The sequence below is a fragment of the Sorex araneus genome, chromosome X, assembly GCF_027595985.1.
Source record: "Sorex araneus isolate mSorAra2 chromosome X, mSorAra2.pri, whole genome shotgun sequence".
Lineage (NCBI taxonomy): Eukaryota > Metazoa > Chordata > Mammalia > Eulipotyphla > Soricidae > Sorex > Sorex araneus.
Genome location: NC_073313.1, coordinates 21,686,916 through 21,712,371, shown reverse-complemented (window position 1 = coordinate 21,712,371; position 25,456 = coordinate 21,686,916). Strand labels below are relative to the sequence as shown.

Here is a 25,456-nt window from a genome sequence, read left to right as displayed (position 1 = left end):
GAAGAGAACCTGGCTTGGCTGTGCAGGGCTGTACTACCTCTCCAGGCAATCGTTAATATTTTAGGGAGAGCATCTAGTCTGCTTAGTTAAGTACCTTAATCAATATTTTGTGAAATGGTGCTCAAAATTGAATATACCTTGAGAATCGGGATATGAAAGATTATAAATTATTGGTTGGATAATTTATAAGAATTTCAAGGATTAGCTATTTCCAAGTTGGTGTTACTGTTTTAAAGTGGTCAAAACTCTTACAATTTTATTTATACTAAATCCCACTCTAAATTAATCATGGATAACTTTTATGATTTTTAGCTATTTTGTATCGCCATAATTAAATGTATATCTCCGGTCTACTTATAATGAAGGGATTTTAATAGATTATAATGAGGTACATGTAAGACAGATTAATCCATAAATTTCTTAAATGTCCATAGTTCTACAGGTCAGACCTGCCATTACAATGAATTAATCTAGTACTTTTATTTATTGTGGTATTGAGGATTGGACCCAGGTTTCTTTTTTCTTTTTTTTTTCTTTTTGGGTCACATCTGGCAATGCACAGGGGTCACTCCTGGCTCTGCACTCAGGAATTACCCCTGGCAGTGCTCAGGGGACCATATGGGATGCTGAGAATTGAACCGGGTTGGCTGCGTGCAAGGCAAATGCCCTACCCGCTGTGCCATCACTCCAGCCCTGGACCCAGGTTTCTTGATGCAGATCATGAACCACAACCTTAGCTCTTAATCTAATACATATCCTAAATTATATTACAGTCATTAAGGTTCCTATAACTGGTTAAGTGTAGGTAGTGTTAAATATGATTAAACAGGGGCTGAAGCAATAGTACAGTGGACAGGGCGTTTGCCTTGCACGTGACCGACTCAGGTTCGATTCCCAGCATCCCAAATGGTCCCCTGAGCACCGCCAGGAGTTAATTCCTGAGTGCAGAGCCAGGAGTAACCCCTGAGCATTGCTGGGTGTGACCCAAAAAGCAAAAAAAAAAAAAAGATTAAACAGATATATATATAGGTTTATAGGTTTATGAGACATAGTCAACTTATAATATCAAAACATCAAAACATGTGGGGCCGGAGATGTGTCTCAACCTTGTAGGCAAGAGGCCAGGCCTCAGCCTCCACACTGCAAAAACGTAAGTGAGTAAATCAATCAACAACTTTCTTGAGGGTCTGGAGCAATAGTACTACAAGTAGGTCACTTGCCTTGCACATAGCCAACTTGGATTTGATTCCCTGGCACCTCATATGGTACCCCGAGCCCACCAAGAGTGATCTCTGAGCACAGAGCCAGGAGTAAGCCTGGAGCATAGCCAGGTGGTTACCAAAACAAACAAGTATCTTGATAGAGTTGCTCCACAGGAGATGCAATTGATACTTAAGAATAATTGGTTTGGGGTTAATTCTAAAACAAAGAATTATTTGGGGGTTGAATTTTTATTAGTGTGCGAATTATAACAATTTACTTTAGGCTTTTAAAGAAAAAACACCAAAATATGCATATGACACGCAGTAGTGTTATATTAAAAAGGTATTCAGGAAAGAGTTTCAGGGTACATCTGGGAAATTTTTCATTTCCATTCTAACAGGAAAAGGCAAAAAACCCTCTAAATATCCAAAATACAGATTTATTAAATAAAACAATCCTACTGGATATTGTCAAAAATGGTATTAGGAAACTAGATGACATATGCAGATGAATTAAAATGTGGACTGGAAAGATAGTACAGAGGGAAGGGTCTTGTATGCACAGACACCCTGGGTTTATCCTTGGTACTCCATATGATTCCCCGAGCACCACGAGGAATAATTCCTGAGTGAACAGCTAGGAGTAACCTCTGAGCATCCCCAGGTGTCCCCCCCCAACCCCAAATAAACAAAATTAAACTGCACTACTCTCTAACCCAGATGGATAATTAAATTTGCTCAGTGCATAATTTGCATATAGGAGGCTCATTTTTGATCCATCATACCACTCAGTCCTCTGCTGGGAGTGACCTCTGAGTTCCTGACCACCACCAAGTATGCCCCACAATCCAAAAAAAGAAAGAAAAATAGACAATTGCCAACATGCTCCCGGCCAGACTCCACTGCTAGGAACAAGCCTCATCCAGAATTTAATCTGATAAAAACTCTGGAATGCAGGTTTTGTGACAAATCTCCAGGCTTTCATGGAGTTAGGAATGGGCTACCTCCCCCATCTCCCTATACTTCTGGAAGCCCTGGAAGTCATATCCATAAATCATCTCCCATGCCAAATAAGCTCATTCACTGGCCATGATCCAGAGACTCATAAATAAATAAATATTGAAAGAGACCAACAAGCCACAGAAATTCTTCCAGATGCCACACAAGGCTGAGTCATTCAGGTACCCCAGAGGGAGGCAGGTGAGCCCAGCAGCTGCCCAAACAGCCAGAAGCCTTCACAATGCGCGATCACTGCCACGCTCATTGGCCGGACCTCACTGCTTAAGACAAGCCTCATCCAGAAATGAATCTGTTGAAAAACTCAAGTGTTCGGGTTTTGTGACCGAAATTCCCAGACTTTCATGATGTAAAGGACAGGCTACCTCCTCCCATCTCCCTGCATTTCCAGCAGCCCCTGCAATGAAGCACAATTTCTAAAGCCGTCACCATGTTAAAAACTTAACTCTAGCTGTACCATCCCGTTTAAAATTCTAGACTTCCTGGAGAGACATCTCAAACTCTACACTAGTAAACCAGGAGTAGCACAACACATTGGATGGGACATAATATAGAAGGCAACCAATCTTGATTAACAAAAGTTAAACACAGAAGATGAAACAACATTTTAATAACCTCTTATACAAGGGCTTAATGACTCCAGGGTGAGATACAACAATCTTCACTAATTTTCTTTTAAGGGAACGTTTCTTTTTAATCATTCTTTTAGCAGATTATTTATATCAAAAATATAACATAGATTATTGAGGGCCTGCTATGGGGGCAGGCTTAAGGGGTGGTTTGGAAAATTGGAGATAACGGTGATGGGAAGGTGCAATGATGGTCAGACTGGCGTTGGTATAATGAATGTCTATAATAAATCATCATGAACAACTTTGTAAAGCACAGTGTTCATATAAAGTGTAAAGGGAAAAGTAAAATTCAAACAAATTTAAAAAGGAAAAGAAAGAAAAAAATGGATATAAGACCCTGATATAAGACCACAAACCATAAAGTCTTTAAAAGACAACAGATGAAATGATCCTTAGCCTTAATAGAAGAACTGTCTTCCGGGACTCAAACACAACAGCAAGAATTAAAGATATACAACTGCAACTAAATTGTAACTACATTAAACTGAAAGTCCCCTGTTCAACAAAAGAAAGTAAAAACAGAACAAAAAGATAGTCTATGGAATGGGAGAAGTCATTTCTACATTGTACACTCAATAGAAGCTGATCCAAGGTATCAAAAGAACTTGCACAATTATCAGAGAAATGCAAAATAAGAGACAGATACTACCGCACATCCGTGGGAACAGTTTACATCAAAAGCAGCAAGTGCCAGCAAGGATGGAGACAAAGGAACCCTTGTGCACTGCTAGTGGGAACATAAATCAGTGCACCCACGTTAGAAAATACTATGGAGCTGCCTCAAGATCTGAAGACAGAGCTACCATATGATTCAGCAATCCCTCCATGGGATTCTACCAAGGAACATGAAAACGTGAACACAAAACATTAGAGGATTAGACAGATTGCTCAAAGGGTTGAGCACATCTTTTGCACATGAGAGACTCAGATTTTATCCCCAGTAACACATGGTCCCTTGAGCACAGAGCCAGGAGTTGTTCCTGAGCATTGCCAGGTGTAGCCCTCAAGAAAGCAACAACCAAAATATGGGGGACTAATATGGGATGATTTTACCTATGTGTGTGCTAGAAGGATAAAAAATGGATGAGTAAGAAAAAGAAATAAACATTGAATCGACCAGACCAGTGGACACTGACAGCAGAACTAAGGGTACCAGAGGGAGAGGAGGTTAAAAATGGTGGCCATGCAGCCAGGTCTGTACAAGCACAACTAGGAGATTCCGACCCGGTGTGTGAGCACTGTGTTAGGTATGTGACCCATGGGGAGCACTACAACCCAATGTACACAAGCACCACAGCTGAACGCCGAAACTGTGAGTACAGTGGCAAGGACTACAACAAAAAATATGGGACCCCCCCACCCCGGGTCACAAGCATCACAACCAAGTGTGTACGGGACCCTTAGTCATCACGACAGCAGCAACTGCCCACAGGGGAAGAGGAAAGAATTAAAATGGTAGCAGGTTTTGTTAAAAAGAAATACAAAAAGAAAATTAATAAACAAATTTAAGCCCCAACACGTCTTGTAGTAGAAGGATGGGAAAGGAGTAATTGATAGTGAGAAATTCATTTTTGTAAAGAATGAGAATAAGGTGAGGGATTCAGGTCGATGCTCCTTCATCTGCTGATGCTCCTTGGGAGTTTACAAAAGATGTGATAACACAAGAATATTAAAAATCCGGGGCTGGAGTGATAGCACAGCCGGTAGGGTGTTTGCCTTGCACGCGGCCGACCCGGGTTCAATTCCCAGCATCCCATATGGTCCCCTGAGCACGGCCTGGGTTAATTCCTGAGTGCAGAGCCAGGAGTAACCCCTGAGCATTGCTGGGTGTGACCCAAAAAGCAAAAAAAAAAAAAAAAAAAGAATTAAAAAAACCCTATTGGGGAGAACTTTGATTCCAGTGTCATTTAGGCTTCTGTAAGTCAAAAAAGGGACAGGTACTGGAACATTGTATGACTGAAATCCAATCATGGACAACTTTGTAACTGTTTAATTGGTGATTTAATAAAAAAATAAAAAGTGAGTAATATGTGCCTGCAAATATAATACATGAAGATCACATCTGGCAAAATCAATTTTTAATATGTAGCCATTGTGGTACATAGTATCATATCCAAATATATTCTCATTATGAATCATATTTCTTTTTTAATTTTTGTTTTCTCGGTCACACCCAGCAATGATCAGGGGTTACTCCTGGCTCATGCTCAGGAATTACTTCTGGTGTTGCTTGGGGGACCATATGGAATGCCGGGAATTGAACCTGGGCCAGCTGTGTGCAAGGCAATACTCACTGTACCACTGTACTATCGCTCCGGTCACACAATTATTAATCATATTTCTTAACCCAGGTTGATAAGGACGAGTATCTGGGTATTTTTTTGACTTGAAGACAGTCAACGAGCATAATTTGTATTTTCCAACACTATCAATAATTTGGGCCAAATCTTTGAAAGCTCACCATAACTTACCTTCTGAGAATATATTTGCTCCTTCCTGTTACCTGATACACAGAAAAACATATCTGATACCAACTGGGTATTTTTGGATGTGAGATGACTTTCTTTGGATGCTTGCCACATAAAACAATTCCCACAAATAGCTTTGGATATGCTACTATCTATACAGCATGGGGGCATTTAGTTACTGGAATTCAGTTAAATCATTATGGCTGAGATGAATGCTGACTCAATGCAAGTTGTTTGGGTACAAAAAGAATTATGGAGTTCTGAAAGTCAAATATATAATGATATTAGTCAAAAGTTCAACAATAGTATATAATAATGAAAACATACATATTAATATACAACTTACCAAGAAGAAGTTCTACTACTTCAAGCCTATTATGTCACTAATTCGCTTAAAAAATCAGAACAAAATAACTCTACAGACATGGTCTAAGATTGGTGAATGGCAAGCTTGCCCGATACTATATTGTACTGAGGAAATACATACCTCTAACTGGGAAGCTTAACTGCTGTAAAGTTGATGCGCTTATACAGTAACCAATTTGGGGCTCATAGGCGATGGTATCTAGACACTCATTCCAGTCTTGTACGTTAGTAACAGGACAATCCTGTAGATGGGTGACAAGGTCTCCCACAAAAAGGCCTCTAGGTCCAACGGCAGGCGAGTCCTTGAGAAGAGGGCAACGTCAGACAATGTGTGGAGAATAATATGGTTATATCGAACAAATCACAGTTAAAGACACTAAATTCAGTTGCATGTTCTGAATAATACAGAAGATAATCCAGAATATACAGAAGACAAACCAGACTACAAAGGTTTTGAATCCAACCTGTGTAGTCTAAGGAAGCTAATAAAAACTGATCTCAATAATTTGTTTGGGCTGGAGCGATAGCACAGCGGGTAGGGCGTTTGCCTTGCACGTGGCTGACCCGGGTTCGATTCCTCTGTCCCTCTCGGAGAGCTCGGCAAGCTACTGAGAGTATCTCGCCCACACGGCAGAGCCTGGCAAGCTCCCCGTGGCGTATTTGATATGCCAAACACAGTAACAACATGTCTCACAATGGAGACGTTACTGGTGCCCACTCGAGCAAATCGATGAGCAACAGGATGACAGTGATGATGACAATGACTGTTGACACTAAAATGATAAAAGTTTTCCTCAAGTTGCTAATTGAGACTTTCTGGGGAAAGCAGGTATCACAATTTTCCTCCCACTTTCTGGAAAAGATCCTAAGACCAGTCCTTTATCTCTGCACAGTGCCAAAAATACAGACCACGCCGTCAGATGAAAGGCCATTTTCATCTCCCAAAAGCACGCTCAGGTGAAAGGCCATTTTCATCTCCCTGCAGCCTGAATGGAACGCTGGTACTTCCCTCATGAGCTAAGGGAGGGAACCACGGAGTAGAACATATCAGCTGATGCCTATGAAAATGCCCACTTCAATGGCTCCTTAGCCCAAGTTCCACTTTTCTTCCTTCTTAGAAGCAGAGGAATAAAAAGAAACTGAAGGGGCTGGAGCGATAGCACAGCGAGTAGAGCATTTGCTTCGCATGCGGCCGACCCAGGTTCGATTCCCAGCATCCCATATGGTTCCCCGAGCACCAAGTAATTCCTGAGTGCAAAGACAGGAGTAACCCCTTTGCATTGCCGGGTGTGACCCAAAAAACAAAAACTAAAAAATAAAAAAATTTTAAAAAAGTAAAGGTAGATGAACCATTTAATAACAAACTACAGGTTAAATTAGCAATTCAACCTAATACGATTCAGACTAATGTTTATTAGTAATTTGATGAAAACTTTTACCATTTTAGTGTCAACAGTCAGGAAGTTGGTTGTTTTGTTTTTTTCTCTTTCACTTATGAACACTGGAAGATCTTGTTATAATAGTATTTAATAGTATTTTAAAAAATAATCAATATTTTCACAAAACATTAGGTTGGTTTGAAAGCAGTATAGTAACTTTGTCACAAAATGAGCTTTTTGCATATTAGGAGAAATTGAATAAAAGTTTTGGACCTGAAGAGTATTTTTATTACATGTAATATGTGGATATGTAAAGGTATTATATACACATAGAAAATCTTGTGAAAGAAAAAAGAATGCCACTAGTAATCCACCATTTACCTCAGCCACTTCAGTGATAAGCACCCCGACTCCAGTGTAGTAAAATGGCAGGAGAATTACAGGGAGGAGAACAAGAGCTAAAATACCCAGGAGTGCAAGGACAAAATTATGCCAGATACCTGAAAAGACAGGGAAAAAAGGACAGGAACAATATCAATATTTGGCCTTTAAAACCATCTATCATTTTTCATAAATTAGCAAAGTAACTAGAAGACAGTGAGGCAGATAAATGGTCAATTACAGACTTTTGCCACTCAGTTAAATCTAAAATGAGCAGGCTGTTACCACATTAGGAAGACTGCTTGCTAATAGGATTCAACACTAGTAGGATCTAAATGCTATTACATATATAATATATATGCAGTAATAGAACTACTATCTTCTTGGGCTGGAGCACAGCGGGTAAGGCATTTGCCTTGCATGCGGCCGACCCGAGTTCGATTCCCAGCGTCCCATATGGTCCCCTGAGCACTGTCAGGAGTAATTCCTGAGTGCATGAGCCAGGAGTAACCCCTGTGCAACGCCGGGTGTGATCCAAAAAAAAAAAAAAGAACTACTAACTTCTTACTATCGCCTCTTCAGTAAATACATACATTTTCCATATGAACTATTTTGATCTTCGAAAGGAACATCAAAACTGAGCAGAAGTTAAGATGAATCAGCATTCTTGTTGGAGTAGGGAAGTCTAAATGACATTTGGCAAAAGAACACTTTGTGCATCAGGCTGGAGCCCACGCTTTGCCCGTGGGAGTTCTGGGTGGGCAGGATGGTGGGAGGGTACTACCAGCTCTCTGGGCAGTGACTCTTGGCTGACAGGGAGAACTGTCCCTCACATTACAGGACACTTATCATTCCTAGGTCCTAGCCACTGTGGCTGGAGTGATAGCACAGCGGTAGGGCGTCCGCCTTGCACGCTGCCGAGAGTATCTTGCCTGCACGGCAGAGCCTGGCAAGCTACCCATGGTGTATTTTTTTTTTTTTTTTTTTTTGCTTTTTGGGTCACACCCGGCAATGCACAGGGGTCATTCCTGGCTCATGCACTCAGGAATTACCCCTGGCGGTGCTCAGGGGGACCATATGGGATGCTGGGATTCGAACCCGGGTCGGCCGCGTGCAAGGCAAACGCCCTACCCGCTGTGCTATCTCTCCAGCCCCATACCCATGGTGTATTTGATATGCCAAAAACAGTAATAGTAAGTCTCACAATGAGAGACGTTACTGGTGCCCGCTTGAGCAAATTTGATGAGCAACGGGATGACAGTGACAGTGACAGGTCCTAGCTACTAAATGCTTTTAGTGCTCTTTGGACTCCGAAACAATCAAAGAATGTCCCCAGTGCACACATTCCAAACATCCCCAGAAGACGAAAAGTATCAGTGTTGAGAACCAGCGTTCAATAATCATAGAAAGAGAAGCTAAAGGCTTTGCTCAGGCTTAACAGGAAGCGGAGTATGGCCTTCAGACTGTTTGAACTGACAGCATATGACTGAAGTGGTAGGAACATCTGTGTCCTACTCACTGCCTGGAACATAGCTATGACTGAGCGCAATAGGAGTCCAGGACTTGGAAGCCACACTGGGAATATTAGTGCTAACAAGAGCTAGAGTCCTGGAAAATCAGAATAATTATAATGATGATGAACTACTTACCTTTGAAATGGTATTTTTTAAATGCTTTTTGGGTCATGCCCAGCAATGCTCAGGGTTACTCCTGGCTCTGCACTCAGGAATCACTCCTGGCAGTGTTGGGGACCCTTACGGGAAGCTGGAGAGAGAAGCTGGGCCGGCCGCGTGCAAGGCAGACGCCCTATCTGCTGTACTCTTCTTGCTCCGACCCCAGGACTGGTAATTTTTGAGGTAAGAGGACACACCTAGCTGTGCGCAGGGCTGAGTCCTGGAGATGTGTAGGGAACCGTATGGGGTCCTGGGGACTGGAACTGGGGTCAGCTGTGTGCAAGGCAAGTGCCTTATTTTATTTTCGTTTTTGAGCCACACTGTGCTCATGGCTTACTCCTAGCTCTTCGCTCAGGAGTCACTCCTGGTAGTGATTACAGGACAATATGATACTGGGGATTGAACCCGGTGGGCCTCGAGCAAGGCAAGCGCCCTATCCATACTCTCTCTGCCGCCCCAAGGCAAGTGCATTAACCCCGCACCATCTTTCCAGTCCAATGTCTGGGATGTTTTATAAGCGTTTAGGTCATTCTTTCATTCATTCTTTCTTTCTTTCTTTTTCTTTTTTAAATTTTTTTTAAAACTTTTTTTGAGTCACCATGTGGAAAGTTGTCACCGTTGCTCTTATTTATTTTTCTTTTGGGGTCACATCCGGCAATGCTCAGGGGTTACTCCCGGCGGTACTCGGGGATCCATACGGGACGATGGAAAGCGGGTAGGCTGCGTACAAGGCAAATCCCCTCCCCACTGGACTAGCATTCCGGCCCCTGTCTTTAGTTACTATAGCTTCTCAAATATTACCTAGTTAATATATGTCCCATTTACCATTTTCACGCCCTAAGATGTCCCCGCTCAATATTTTAAGTTGTTAAATTCCAAAATTAGTCAAGAGGATATATACACAAAACCAAATAATCTTTGTTGTTGTTGTTGTTGTAAACACAGTGCTGGGAGATAGTCTGGTGGGCGAAGCTCATAGGCAACACCAAGGGGTACACGTCCCCTCCCTGGTCCGGAGCACAGAGCTGGAAGTACTCTCAAGTACTGCTGGGTGGGGTCAGACCTCCTGAAATCCCTTTTGGGTCTCCAATGAATTTGTCGGAATTTATGTTCTTGTGTTCTTGTGAGCGGCATATTTCCCTACCCCTCTGAACAATACCAGATGTTAGAGTAAGTTTTGGCTTCCATTTGCTAAGTGAAGAGTAAAATCCAACTTCTTATTCAAAATTGTAAATCATTTTATCTTTTGAGTGTATACAGTTATCTCATGCTATTTAAAAGACCAGAGAGGGGGCTGGAGTGATAGCACAGCAGGTAGGGTGTCTGCCTTGCACACGACCGACCTGGGTTCGAATCCCAGCATCCCATATGGTCCCCTGAGTACCGCCAGGAGTAATTCCTGAGTGCAGAGCCAGGAGTAACCCCTGTGCATTGCCGGGTGTGACCCAAAAGCAAAATAAATAAATAAATAAATAAATAAATAAATAAAATAAAAGACCAGAGAGAGCTCCATGAGCTGGAGTACATGCCCAGAATGTCGAGGCCTCAACTTTTATCCCTGGCACAGCATGGCACTGAGCCCTGGTGGGTCAGCTCCTGCCAGCCTCTAGCATCACTAGGCTGGCCCCAGTGGCCTGGCCCCCAGCACCTCCTTATAAGGCTCAAGCTTTAAAGTATCCAACCTCCCCAGTCAGATGGGGTAAGCTTGGGAATGGTCCCAAACCACACGCACTGTAGGGCAGGCCTCTCTGCCCCAAATAGAAAGAGACTTTTTAAATTTTTATTTATTTTTTTGCTTTTTGAGTCACACCTGGCGATGCACAGGGGTTACTCCTGGCTCTGCACTCAGGAATCACCACTGGCAGTGCTCAGGGAACCATATGGGATGCTGGGAATCGAACCCAGGTCAGCCGCGTGCAAGGCAAACACCCTACCCGCTGTGCTATTGCTCCAGCCCCCAAGACTGTTTTTTTTTTAAATAATTTCATTTATTGTTTTGCTTTCGTGTCACACTCAGCGATGCTCCTGGCTCTGCACTCAGGAATTACTCCTAGCAGTGCTCGGGGACCCTATGGGATTGCGGGGATTGAATCCGGGTCAGCCGTGTGCAAGGCAAATGCTCTACCCACTGTACTATGGATCCGGCCCTGAAAAAGACTGTTTTGATTTCTTCTAAGAACTGTTCTTATACAATATCCCTACTTATCTTTCTCTTTACTGATTTTTGCTTACTAATTTGTATATATTGTTTATAATACATACTTAGTCCTGGAGCGATAGCACAGTGGGTAGGGAATTTGCCTTGCACGTGGCTGACCCGGGTTCGATTCCTCCACCCCTCTCAGAGAGCCCGGCAAGCTACGGAGAGTATCTCGCCCACACAGCAGAGCCTGGCAAGCTACCTGTGGCATATTTGATATGCCAAAAACAGTCACAAGTCTCACAATGGAGATGTTACTGGTGCCCACCCAAGCAAATCGATGAGCAACAAGATGACGGTGACAGTGATAGTGACACTTAAGAACTTGGTCCTTTGTAAGAGGAAGAATTCTAATTTTTCCTCCACTGTTTTGGTTTACAGTTCCACTAATTTTCCTGTAGTCAAATATTTCCTTTATAGTAAGCCTTCCACTGTTCAAGATTATTAAAGAGGCTCACTTGCAGTTTCCTGTATTGCTTTCCTCGCTCCACTTAAAAGAAAAAAACCAGAAAATAAAGTAAAAAAAATCAGGGCCTAGAGAGATGGCTTAAGGAGCTGGAGAGAATGCTAGAGGCCTAAGGCACTGTGAGGCCCCTTGAGCACTGCCATGTGACCTCCAAACCAATAAATACAAAACATAAAATGAGGGGTGGCTAAATGCACCTACCTGCCTTGCAACTTTGCTTGATCCCTGACGCCTGGTGCATTATTTAGGCCTAGTGCAGTTCCAGCAATTTTGCAGTCTAGGACCTCTGTTGTTTTAAGTGGTTTCTGGTGCACAGTGAAGTGGGAGTGAACACAGCCAAGGATCGACAACTCCTGGTGAATATGTGTGTGAGCACCACAGTGACCCCCCCCAGCAAGTACTACAACCAGAACACAGATGAGCGCCGCAACCAAGTATGAGCCCTGGTGAGCCTGTGCGCAAGGCTGAGTGTGGGAGCACTGCAATCTGATGTGACACATGGCGAGCCCCATGATCAAGTGTGTGTGTGTGTGTGTGTGTGTGTGTGTGTGTGTGTGTGTGTGTGAGACCCCCTGGTCATCAAAACAGCAACAAAGGGAAGAGGAGGGGAAAAAAAACAAAATTAAAACAGGAAAAAATAGCCACCAGAACTTTGCCAAAGTTGTTTGGGAATGCCTACCCTGTCCCCAAGGTTGCTAGTTCTAAGGCATTTTACAAAAGAATCTGCCGCTATTGATTAGATCTGACACCATTATTCTGTGCTAAATTCAGCTTTCCTCCTACTCCACATGATGGAAGGCCAAGACTGCCTAGCACACACCCGCACCCTCTCCCTTAGCAGGACACCTCCACACAGCCATGGCTTTTCCTTCCAATAACTATCTGGGGAGCACGCAGCAGCACCAATGCATTCACTCTCGGGGCAGCTTCCTACCTATCGCCAGGAAGGCAGCTGCTCTGGTATCAGATCACCCCTCAAGATTTCAGGTTTGCACGGAGTGAAGTGGAAATGAGAATGGCAGAAAACACACATTTCTTTTGTTTAAGCAGCAGCCTGTCTAGTGATCTTTGTTTCAAAGCACACCAAGGGAACCTGCTAGAGCTTTTACTTTCTCTGGAGCTGGGTTTCTCAATAGGGCACTAACGGCACTTGACCTAGATAATATTTATAGCCGGGACTATCTTCTGCATTGTGGAATGTTTACCAATATCCCTGGCTTCTACCCACCAGCAACACTTTCTCCGTTTTCTACTTTCTAGCTATAGTAGAGGCAAGCTGCAGGTTTTTTCTTTAGAATGGTTACTTTATTTTTGCTTTTTACATTACATAATTTTGCACATACATGTACTCTGGGACTGTGGGTGTGCAGATGCTTTATCATACATGACTCCGAGTATCTTCACACAGCTTTTATGGGGCAAGGAATTGGTCGAAGGCTATTCTCTTTCATTTGAGTAAACTTGGCCAGTTGTTTGGGATCAGAGAGTACTAAAAAAGTAAATATATGCACAACAGTCTAAACTGAGCAGTACTCTTACTGAAGGACAAAAGAATTACACTAAATAACAGCACCTGGCAGCATTCTTGGACAATACACCAAGAAAGATTTAAACTACCAGTACTATAAAGTCACATGTATTATTTAATAGTATGTAATGCAATATAGCTAACACAGAGCTATGCAAACATGTAACATCAAGGATCATAACAAAATTTAGGGTAATTCTTTAGTATATAGCCAAAATTAAGGTAGCAAACATATATATCTTTTTTACACCCCAATACTGGCATGTATGTATGTAATTGTTCATTCTACTATAACCAAAATAGATAAATACAATCTATGTAAGTTTAACCAGTGACCAATTCGTATATATATTTTTTATTCTTTAGAATACAGGCAAATTTAAGATGGTAAACAAAGCCTAAATAATGTTTTAACCAGAGAACACTCAAGATATATATGTAAAAATTGTTCACGGTTCAGAATAAAACCAAAATTAAGGTGACAAAACACCTGTAATTTTTTAAATCAGAAAATACAAAAAACATGTATGTAACAATTGTTCATGCTGTTGAATACAATAAACAAAGCTAGTATCACTACTTTAAAAAGGAAAATGCTAAGGCACACATGTAATTGTTCATACTTTCAAATATAAGCAAAGTGAATACGGTAAACAAAACCAGTATCACTGTCTTTAACTGGGAAATACCACAACCTAGATGTAATAACCTCATATTATTGACAATAAAAATTATAGTAAACAAAGCTGGCATCATTTTTACAGTAAAAAACCTAGGTCAAGTACGTAATAATTGTACATACTGTTTTATACAATAAAAATCAAGATGGTAAACAAAGCTGGTATCACTTATTTAACTGGAAAATTCGATGTTATTGCCTATACTTTAAAATATAGTTAAAACAAAGATGGTAAAAAAGCTGGTATCATTTTTTAAGATAACAGGAAAATACTTAGGGCACATATGCATAAATTCTTACTTTTGAATAGGATCAAGATGAAGAAAGTAAACAAACCTCGTAACACTTTTTTTAAACCAGAAAATTCATAAAACAAATATATAACAATAAAGCTAAGTAAGAATTACTTCATTATGCATATCACCGTTTGGTTTAAAATATAACTTAAAAACTTCACATACATATGAACTATTCATTTTTTTTAATTTTTAAAATTTTTTGTTTTTTTTTTTTTACAATTTTTTTGGTTCAATATTTAGACTACCACCAAAGTTAAGATGGTAAATAGAACATACACAACTTTCACCAGAAAACACTATATGTAAAAACTGTTCCTCTTTAGGGGAAAATTTAGGTGATAATATGTAATACTAATAATTGTTCACTTTTTAGAGTAAAGATGTTACTATATAATATGTAAAATGTTCCCCATAAAATAAAATTAAGATAGAAAACAAAGCCTATGTAAACTTTTGAAAAACAGAATATGCTTAAGGCATGGAATAGTTGTTCACTGTTTACAATGCAACCAAAATTAGGTTGATAAATACCTACAAAATTTTTTTAGCCCATAAAATACTACAGATATATGTGGTAACTGTTCATTCTTTAAACTACAATCAAGATAGCAAACTAAATCTAACTTTTAAAACCAGACAATACTTCAAGAATGTAAGTGCTGACTGTTTAGATTATATCCAAAACTAAGACAGGTTCATAAAACCTATACGAATTTTCTTTGAACTGAAAATACTTCCCATATGTATTTAACTCTTGAAGAAAAATCTACTAAAAATATCAACCTCCAGGAAAGCCACAAAATCAATATACACATTGCTAAAAGTATAAACATAACATTTAGAAAATACAGAAAAATATTATAATAGGTCAACTTCATATTTATAGAATAGAAAATGAAGTCCTATTTTAAAGTGCAAATTTTGTATAAAGAATGGTCCGTTGATGTGAAGTTATGTGAAAGTCTCTTGCTGGGGATAAATTTTAAAAAACACCATGTTTTCAAGTGGCGTTACAGAACAGAATGCATTTTTGACAATGTTATCTTATATAAATGTTTCTACAATTAAATTATTTCTTTACTACTTTATCGAAAAACATGACTCTTAAGTAGTTAGGTTAGAATCACCTTGAAAACTCTTAGAAACTATAAACTATAAACAAGAAAGACATTTCTAACCCCATTCATGAAAACATATCCCCAGCTTAAGACAGATTTTTAAGAGCTATTTTTTCTTATTGTGTGTTGAGAGGTGCGCTTTCAGGTTGGTCGACTGCGAAAATTTCTTTTTGCAATTATCAAAAGGGCAGACGAAGGGCCGGTCTCCGGTGTGGATTCGCAGGTGCGTGCGCAAGTTGAAATCCAGGGAAAACCGTTTCCCGCAGCCTTCAAACGGGCACTCGAAGGGCTTCTCTCCGGTATGAACGAGGTGATGACGTTTTAGCTTGGAGCTCTCCACAAAACCTTTGCCACATTCTGCACAGACGTGTGCTCTGGGGCCGTGGGTGTGCAGATGCTTTCTCATAGATGAGACATCTTTGAACATCTTCGTGCAGTCCTGCTGAGGGCAAGGCACGGCCCGCGGCTTCTCTTCTTTCACTTCGGTGGCAAGCATCTGAGTAAACCTGTTCATTTCCCTGGGATCAGAGAGGTCGAAGCACGGGACCGCGGACGAAGGCTGCGTCTTCTCTCTCCCCTCCTCTGCAGATGCGTTCTCTGGCGGGCGGCTCACCGTCTCGCTCTTCCTCCCGTCGGTCGAAGACCACGTGCTGACCCCCGGGCTCTCGCTCGGCGGCTCCCACTTCCTGCCGCCCGCCGCCGCCGCCGCGGAGATGCTGCTGCTGCTGCTGCTGCTGCCCTGCGCGGCACTGGCGGAGCAGCTGGGGCCGCGCCTCGGGTTGACGTTTCGGCCGCCCTTGACGGGGGACGATTCGGGCGAGCTGGGCAGGGCCGCCAGGATCGGGTAGATGAACTCTGCGCTGTCCGGGATCAGCAGCTGGTGGTCGAGGCTGCTGCTGGACAGGCTGTCTTCATCCGAGTAGCCCACCACCTCCTCCTCCGTCTGCACCATGACCAGCTCCTGGTCGCTGTCCCCCGGGCAGCTGCCGAGCAGCGGCTGCAGCCCGATCAGCGGCGGGTGGTGGTGGCCGCCGTAGATCCAGCTGCCGCTCAGATCGCCGTACTCCCCGACCATCTCCCGCGCCACCATCTCCACGGGGAGGGCCTCCAGCTGCACCAGCTGCGGCACCGTGAGCTGCAGGGGCGCGGCCGCGCCGTCGGGGTGGATGAGGCGAGGGCCCTTGGAGGGCTTGGGCGCGCCCGAGCTGTCGGCCATGGCTGAGGGCTCTCCGCCGGAGGCTTCGCGGGGGCAGGTGGCCGTCTGGAAAGTGGCGCCAAGAGACAGGCGGGGGGGGGGGAGGGGGAGAGAACGTGAGTTCCTCGGGCGGACGCCGAGGCGAGCCCCGGGGGCAGGCGCGCGTCTGGGCTCGGGGGACTCGCGGCGAGTCCGCGCCCACGGGGGAAGGGGGGCGAGGGGGGCCGGCCCGAGAAGCCCTCAGCCCCGCGGACACGCGCGCCTCAGAGGGAAGCTGGCGGGCGCTGGTGGAGGGGGACCCCCCACCCCGGGAAAGGGAGAGCCAGAAGCCTCGACCCCGGAGACGGGGGTGGGGCGGGGGGGCTCCCCAAGAAAGTCGCCCCAAACGAAAGGAGGCTCGAACCCCGACAAGAAGGCGCAAGTACCAGACTAGACGACGACGACAGACGCGACGAGGAGGGACGAGGAGGGACGAGAGGACGCCGACGACCAGAGGACGCCGAGACACGACTGCCGCCCACGAGACGACACGGCCGCCAGCCGAGCCGGAAAGCCGCGGTGGCTTCTGGGGGCAGGCGCCAGGGTTCGGGGGGTCCGGAAGGAGGGGGCCGTGGCGTGAGGCTCAGCCAATCAGAGGCACGCTCCGCTACTCGGCGGGAAGTCTCCGGCCAATGGCGACGAGCTGCGGTCTAGTGGGCACCGTGCCTGTTGCTAGGCAGCTTAGAGAATTTTGGTCTGTTCCATTTCCGCTGCCAGGCCCGGCGCGCTGCCCCACCCCCACGCGTGCGGCGGCACAGAGGCAGGGCCCCCCCACGCTGCTCTTTAACTTCCCGTTCTCCCAGCATCTCATGCCGCGGGCCCAGCGACAGCCCTGGCCTTCGAGGTGGCGTCTGCTTCGGCCACATCCAGTCATCTCGACTTTCACTGGGGCTGTTCTCGAGCCACTATTAAACGCTCTTTTGTTTTGTTTTTAATACCTATTCAATGTTCCCTGTGAGGAGGATTTCCTCACTTCATGGTTGATTTTTGGTTTCGTTTCGGGGCAGCATCTGGCTCTCCGCTCAGGGGTCGCTCCTGCGGACTCGGGGAAACATACAGAGTGTCGGGGATAGAAGGGAGATCGGCCGCGTACAATGCAAGCGTCCTACACACCATCCTGACGCTCCGGCTCAAGGATTGTGGTTTTTTTTCTAGTGGTGAACAATCCTTGCATTCTTTTTTTATTTCTTGGACCCACAGCCAAAGAGACTGAGGGCTTCCTCCGGACTCTTTGGTCAGAGATGGATCACTCCTGGCAGGGCTCAGGGGTCCTTCATTGGTGCCGGGGATTGATCCGAGGACTGAATGCGTGCAAGGCAAGGTCTGAACAGCTGCTATCTTTCTGGCCCCTGTCCTTGCATTCTTTAATATACCACTTGTCTGAAGGTTTTTCGTTTTTCTTTTGGGCTGGAGCGATAGCACAGCGGGTAAGGCATTTGCCTCGCACGCGATGGACCTTGTTCGATTCCTCCGCCCTTCTCGGAGAGCCCGGCAAGCTACCGACAGTATCTCGCCTTCACGGCAGAGCCTGGCAAGCTCCCCGTGGCATATTCAATATGCCAAAAACTGTAACAAGTCTCACAATGGAGACGTTACTGGAGCAAATCGATGAAAAATAGGATGCCAGTGGCAGTGTTACCAGATGTGCTCTTAAGCATTATACTGTCAAATAAATCAACTCTTCTTTTCTACGCAACATGAAAGTGTATACTAAAGTTGAATTAAGCAGAAAAAAATTTTTGCTTAAGATTTGAAAAAATACCATTTGTGAAACTTGCAGAGACATTCTTTTTTAACTTTTAAAATTTACATCCTTAAAATTCTGTTTACATTGCTTCCTTTTATCTTTTACAGGCTGAATTAGGCCATTACTTTTTTAAAATAACTATTATCCAGTTTGGGAAAATTTTTTTCAGAGATGAACAAAGTACATTTTTGTCAGTCCCCAATATGACTATTTTTGTCTATAGACATTTTTTTTTAATTTTTAAAATTTTATCGAATGTGCACGGGTGGAGGGATGGGTGTTTGATCATTGTGAAATTGCGACTCAGACATATTTTTCTTTTAAGAGTTTTGATCCACACCCTGCAGTGCCAAGATGTCAGTTCAGTTGCATACAAGACAAATGCCAGAACTCTTGTACTACCTCTTTGACTCCTTAATCTTTTTTCTCTTCAGAGAACTCCATGATGAAACAGCTTACTGGGCTAACCCATACTAGGCATACAGGAGGCCTGCGTTTGATCCTGTGCCCCTGAGAGCATCACCAGAGCAACCGAGGAGAGTTAGGTATAGCTGGAAGTAGCCCCTGAGCACCACTGCATGGGGTCCCCAAACTAACTCTTGTATGTAACCATTCTGGTTTTGACATATTTCCTACAATATCTTTAGAAATTACTTCATCATTTCTTAACTACTTTCTAGTTCTTTCACTTCTTCAGTAGACTGCTTCAATGATTTACTTTTCATGCTTTATAAGCTAAAGCAATATATTTTTCTTTCAGCAGAACTTCACATATTTCATTATCATTTTAAAATGTTTTTAAATTACATTGGTAACTTTTTTCACATTGGTAAATTTTATAAGTCCCACAGACACCGGAAAAGTGTCTATTAAGTTTATGGTTTGACATAGCTGTTGATTTTTGTTTTGTGATTTTGCATTTCCATACTTGTCATGCATGAAGATTTGAGATATATTCCTTTTATTACATTTTGTGTACTCATTTTGTTTTGGTGGTTACTTGATAACATAAATTTCACAATATTTACATTTTCATTGTGCATGATACTTTTGATTAAGTGATTTCGTGTTTAATGCTTTAGTCTTATTTTCTGTCCATATCTATAGTATCTTCTGATTTTTGTTTGTTCTTGGGCCACGTATGGTAGTGCTCTGGGGATCATGTGGGGTGCCGGTGACTGAACCTGGATCTGTCACGTGCAGGGCAGGTGCACTACCCACTGTATAAGCTCTACTGCCCCCTGTTCTGCTAATTTTACTTTCATTTTTTGATCGTGTTTTGCGGTGTTGGGGATCAAACCCAGTCTCATGCACTAATGGCATGCACTTTGGTGCTGAGGTATGCACCCAGCTCTTCCTTTAATCTTTTCAAGTTTTTAGATGGATATCCTTAATTTTTTTACATTACAGTTTAGGTAATATGGTTATAATTGTTAAAGTTTATGATATTGATGTACAAAATTACTGTACTCCACCACCACCTGAGTGCTCTATCTCTTCATGATTCTCCACCACTGTCCCTATGTCATCTCTGGTTGGATCTTTCTTCCCCACTGCTTGTTCCATTCTCTATATACCACATATGAGTGAGAGCATTTGGTATTTGTCCTTCTCCCTCCGACTTAATCATTATTAACTTGTTACGTTCCAGTTCCATTCATATTGTGGCAAAGTACAGGATTTCATTTTTTCTTATGGCTGCATAATATTTCACTGTGCACATATGCCACAACTTCTTTATCCTTTCATCTGTCATTGGACATTTGGGTTGTTTCCATGTCCTGGCTATTGTACTAAGCACCACAATGTTTGTACGTGTACATCTCTATTTTCAAACAAACATTTGTGTATTTGGGGGCTAGGTGCCACGAAGTGATATTGCTGAGTCATATGGCACTCCATTTCTTATCTTTTTGTGGACTCTCTATACTGTTTCAGAGACGGCCCCAGATCACATTCCCACAGTAGATGAGGGTTCCTTTCTCACGGTATCCTTGCCAACACCTAGTGTTTCCAGTCTTTTATGCCATCCTCATTCATGAGACGATATTTTGTTGTTGTTGTCAACATCATTTTGTGGTTTTTTTTTGCTTTTTGGGTCACACTTGGGGATGCACAGGGGTCACTCCTGGCTCATGTACTCAGGAATTACTCCTGGTGGTGCTCAGGGGACCATATGGGATGCTGGGAATTGAACCTGGGTCGGCCGCGTGCAAGGCAAATGCCCTACTCGCTGTGCTATCGCTCCAGCCCCATCATTTTATTTTTTTAGGCCACACTTGGTGGTACTCAGGGATCGCTCCTAGCAGTATGTGGGGTACCATATGTTGTGATGGGGATCAAATGTGGGTTCACTGTGTTCAAGACAAGTGGTCATCCTGCTATACTATCTTGTTGGCTCCATTGTTGCTTTCATTTGCAGTTCTCTGATAATAAAAGAGGATGAAGACTTTTTTCATATGCCTACTAACCTAATTCAGATATCTTGTTCAGAGAAGCTCTGCATCTCTTCGTACCACTTTTTGATAGGATTATTGTTTTGTTGTTGTTGAGCTTTGTGAATGCTGTGTATATATATATATATACATATATATATATACACATATATATATAAATACATACATACATAGGAGAGGACATCCCTTTGTTTGATGTACTGTGTGTAAATATTTTCTCTCATTCAGCAGAGTGTCTTTTTACTTTAGCCAACTTTCTTTGCCACACAAAAGTCTTCAAATTTTGTGTAGTTTCATTTATTTTTGTTTCTGTTATCTTTGCCAGTGGATTAAGTCACTGAAGACATCTCTGAGGTCCATAGATTGAAGAGTGACTGTGTTTTCTTCTTATCTCAATGTCTTTAATCCACTTTGAGTTTACTTTTGTGAATGGTATGAGATATGGTTCCAGTTTCATTTTTTACAAGTGGCTATGTGTTTTCCCAAACAATATTTGCTGGTAGGCTTTCCTTGCTCCACTTCAGGCACCCAGCTCCTTTTTCATAGATTAACTGTCCAGAAATCTGAGAGTTTAATCTCTGGGCTTTCAATTCTATCTCATTGGTTTTGATTACTATAGAATTAAAGTATAATTTGAAGTGAGGAAATGCATATCTCCCATCTTCTTTTTTCTCAAGATTGTTTTGGCTATTAATAAATTTATAGAACATAATAAAATAAGGGCTGGAGTGATAGCACAGCGGTAGGGCGTTCGCCTTGCACGCGGCCGACCCGTGTTCGATTCCTCCGCCCCTCTCGGAGAGCCCAGAAAGCTACTGAGAGTATCGCGCCCGCACGGCAGAACCTGGCAAGCTCCCCGTGGCGTACTGGATATACCAAAAACAGTAACAACAAGTCTCACAATGAGAGACGTTACTGGTGCCTGCTCGAGCAATTCGAAGGACGGGATGACAGTGACCTCGAGCAATAAAATAAATAAAGCTGACCAAAATAAATCAGACAAAGGAAGTGTCTCAGGTGATACTGTTTATACAACACAAACTTGGGTTAAGTTTTTGTTTAGGTCTTGGGCCACACCTGATAGAGCTCAGGGGCATTTCTTGGCTCTGTGCTCAGAAGTGACCCCTGGCAGTGCTCCAGGGGCCATCTGTGGAGCCAGGGATTCGAAGTATGGCTGGTTTCCTGAAAAAGTGCCTTAATCCTGAACTACCTCTCTGGGCCTGGCATGTTTTTAATTAAACAATGCATATTTGAATTTCAATAGGTGATATTGTCTCACAGTTATTGATAAAACAAATATATATTGTTCTCTAATTTAGCTACTATATAGGTTTTGGGGTCACACTTGGCGATATTCAGGGGCTACACCTGGCACTTCCTTCAGGAATTACTCCTGGCCGTGCTCTGGGGACCATATGGGATACTGGCGGTCAAACCCGGGTTGGCCCTGTGCAAGGCAAGTAACTTCCCTGCTGTGCTATAGCTCTGTCCCCTTTTTGATATTTTCTTTGCTGTCGTCATTTCTTCTTTGCCACACCAGGTGGTACTACTGGGCTTCTCCAGGCTTGGTGCTAAGGGGTCACTTCTGGCCAAAGTCACAGGACCAGGCCATGATGGATACTGAGCCTTGCTTCTTGTATGCAAAGTTGCACAGCATGTATTTCCAGGTTGCTGAGCGATCTCTCTGGTCCTGGTGTTTTCTTTGGTCTACATTTCAAATTTTCACTTTTATAACCTGAAAGGTTTATTTTTGCACCCCGTCTTCCCCTATAACTTATGTTTGTTTATCATGTGTGTTTTAAGATGTTATAGCATTTATACATACACAGCAGAAGTTTATGTTGTCTTATTTTTGTTCATTTACTTACTCAATATTTTCATTTTCCTTTGCTGTTGCAATGACTTGGGTGAGGATCACACAATTGGTTGTGGTGATTACACACTTTTTGTTGTGGTGTTGGAAATTTCAACAAAGGTGCTACTAGGATTGTAGTCTGCCTATGGGGCATTGCCAGTGATTGAACTGGAAGTCTCTCTCTTGCACAGGACACTCCTAGGCCCCAACAGTTAGAATCTTAATTCACTCAAACCTGTTTCTTTCATATTTTTTTCTTTTTTCTTTTTGGGTCACACCCAGCAATGCACAGGAGTTGCTCCTGGTTCTGCATTCAGGAATTACTCCTGGCGGTGCTCGGGGACCATATGGGATGCTGGGGATCGAACTCGGGTCAGCCGCATTCAAGGCAAGTGCCCTATCCGCTGTATTATAACTCCAGCTCAAACCTGTTTCTTGATTCACCAAATTTAAGCAGACTTTTTCTCGATACTACAAAGTTGAAGAAATTACTCTTTACACTTTCTTTTAACAGTTTACTTTTTACCATGTCTAAGATTTCTAATGACATACATTATTACCCTATTATTCCATTTAAAGAGGTACAGGGTTGTGACGGATTTGTCTTGTCAGCTTAGCTCAAATGAAGCTTTTGTCCAGAATTTCTTCTTATACTGCATATTCCTGGTGGTTCTGTTTGTTACTGAACACTGACAGTGCTAAAGTGTACCATGTAAACTTGCATATCATTTCTTCTCTTAGTTCTAAAGTCTTTTTATTTTATTGGTTCTTTATGTTCTCCAATGATTTAGTACATTTCACTGTTTCATCTGAGCTATTTTTATAATTTGTGGTTACAGACTGGTCATTACTAGCTTCAATGAAAGTGAAGTTTCCCACTTTTTTCTTAGTAATTGGTACTGTTGATAACGAAAACAATGTAAATTGCTTTTGTCCTCTTTGTAATAAATAAAATTATAATTAACATTGATTATAATGCTATATAATATTGGGTATATTATACATAAAGATATTTCACCCACCCATCCACCACCAGTTTTTGTGCTGTCATACTATTGAATTTACCCCTCTGCCCATTCCTCTCACGGCAGAGGCTGGCAAGCTTCCCGTGGCATACTCGATATGCCAAAAACAGTAGTAACAAGTCTCACACTGGAGACGTTACTGGTGCCTGCTCAAGCAAATGGATGAACAATGGGACAACACTGCAGTGCTACAGCGCCCATTCCTCCTTCCCCTGATATACTACTACTACCACCACCTTAGAGTATTACCAAGTAGATTAATCGAAAGATAAGCTGTTTTCATTTTCAATATACTTTCCATAAAACCACTAACAATGCAGAGGAATAAAGAAATTTAAGTATTACCTGCACAAAATATCCTGAGTTGCTGGACTGGTGATATAAGTTGCAAATGAGTGGTGAACAGATCAACAAATGCTCCCGGATAAATGATGAAGAGAAAAATTCCAAAGCCATTGAAGCGAACTTGTTCCCTATGATATCACATTAAGAAAAAGGAATTTACTACTAGCATTACATTTGTCAAATTAATAATGTAGACAATCTTAAAACTATGAACTGTAAGTCAAGCTATTGCTTACAAATAAAGTCTCTCTGGGGTCTGGAGAGATAGCTAAACACGCCGAGGGCATGCTTTTCTGGGAGTAGCCCCTGAACACTACAAAAAAAATTGTCCCCATATAGAAAACCATACCTATATGTTTGTTTTTTTATTAATTTTTGCTTTTTGGGTCACACTGGGGATGCTCTGGGGGTTACTCAGGAATTAATCCACGCAGTGCTTGAGGGACCATTTGGGATGCCAAGGATCGAACCTGGGTCGGGCATGTGCAAGGCAAATGCCCTACCTACTGCACTACTGCTCTGGCCCCAAAAATTCATACTTATATGTTTGATATATATATTCAAACTTTACAAGTGTACCGATTTCTTTATCTGGGAAACTGAGTTTTGTAAAAACAGGATATTCTGAAACAAATTTACAACTTAAAAAAATTTAGAAGTAAATAAGCTGAGCAACTCAAATCAGTCACATTTATAAAGAAAAGGCTAAGGGGCTGGAGAGATAGTACAACCAACATGGTTCTTGCCTTTCATGCAGCCAACCCAGGTTATGGTCCCCCAAGCACCACGAGGCAAGATCCCTGAGGGCAGAGCCAGGAGTAAGTCCTGAGTAACTCCTGGTGCAGCCCCAAAACAAAACAAAAAAGAGGTAATATTTCCATGACAGACTGAATATTCTAATTTTCATTCGTCTGGATTATTTTCTGAAGGACACTGTAGAAAATGTATTTCAGGGGTCAGAGCAATGGTACAGTGGGTAGGGCTCTTTCCTTACATGCAGCTGACAAGGGTTCAATTCTGCCACATCAAATGGTCCCCTGAGCACCGCCAGGTGTGCTCCCTGAGCCCAGAGCCAGGATTAAGCTCCAAGTACCGCCGAGTGTGACCCCAAAACCAAAAAGAGAGGCTGGCACACAGCTGACCTGGGTTTGATTCCCAGCATCCCATATGGTCCCCTGAGCACTGCCAGGGGTAATTCCTGAGTGCAGAGCCAGGAGTAACCCCTGAGCATCGCCGGGTGTGACCCAAAAAGCAAAAAAAAGCAAAACAAAAAAAAAGAAAAAAGAAGTATTTCAATCAGATTAACTATTTATATTTGTTTTAGGTGCTATAAAGTTTGAGCTCTAAGTTCATTCCTGTTGAATATTAAAATAAATGTATTGAAAA

At 42.6% G+C, this 25,456-nt stretch overlaps 1 protein-coding gene across 4 annotated transcripts in view; it reads right to left on the bottom strand.

Annotated features, from left to right (window-relative positions):
- The window catches only part of MBTPS2 (membrane bound transcription factor peptidase, site 2), a 60,541-nt gene that overhangs the window by 15,224 nt on the left and 19,861 nt on the right, over positions 1 to 25,456 (bottom strand). For 3 of the 4 annotated variants that reach the window (XM_004612238.2, XM_055121638.1, XM_055121639.1), the window contains exons 5-7: positions 24,071 to 24,198; positions 7,446 to 7,564; positions 5,807 to 5,987 (exon numbers count right to left, since the gene is read on the bottom strand). In XM_004612238.2, coding sequence (XP_004612295.1) covers positions 5,807 to 5,987; positions 7,446 to 7,564; positions 24,071 to 24,198 — 428 coding nt within the window. Of the gene's footprint in view, positions 1 to 5,806; positions 5,988 to 7,445; positions 7,565 to 13,088; positions 16,670 to 24,070; positions 24,199 to 25,456 lie in introns of those variants that run through there. The other variant, XM_055121640.1, reaches the window with a different exon arrangement.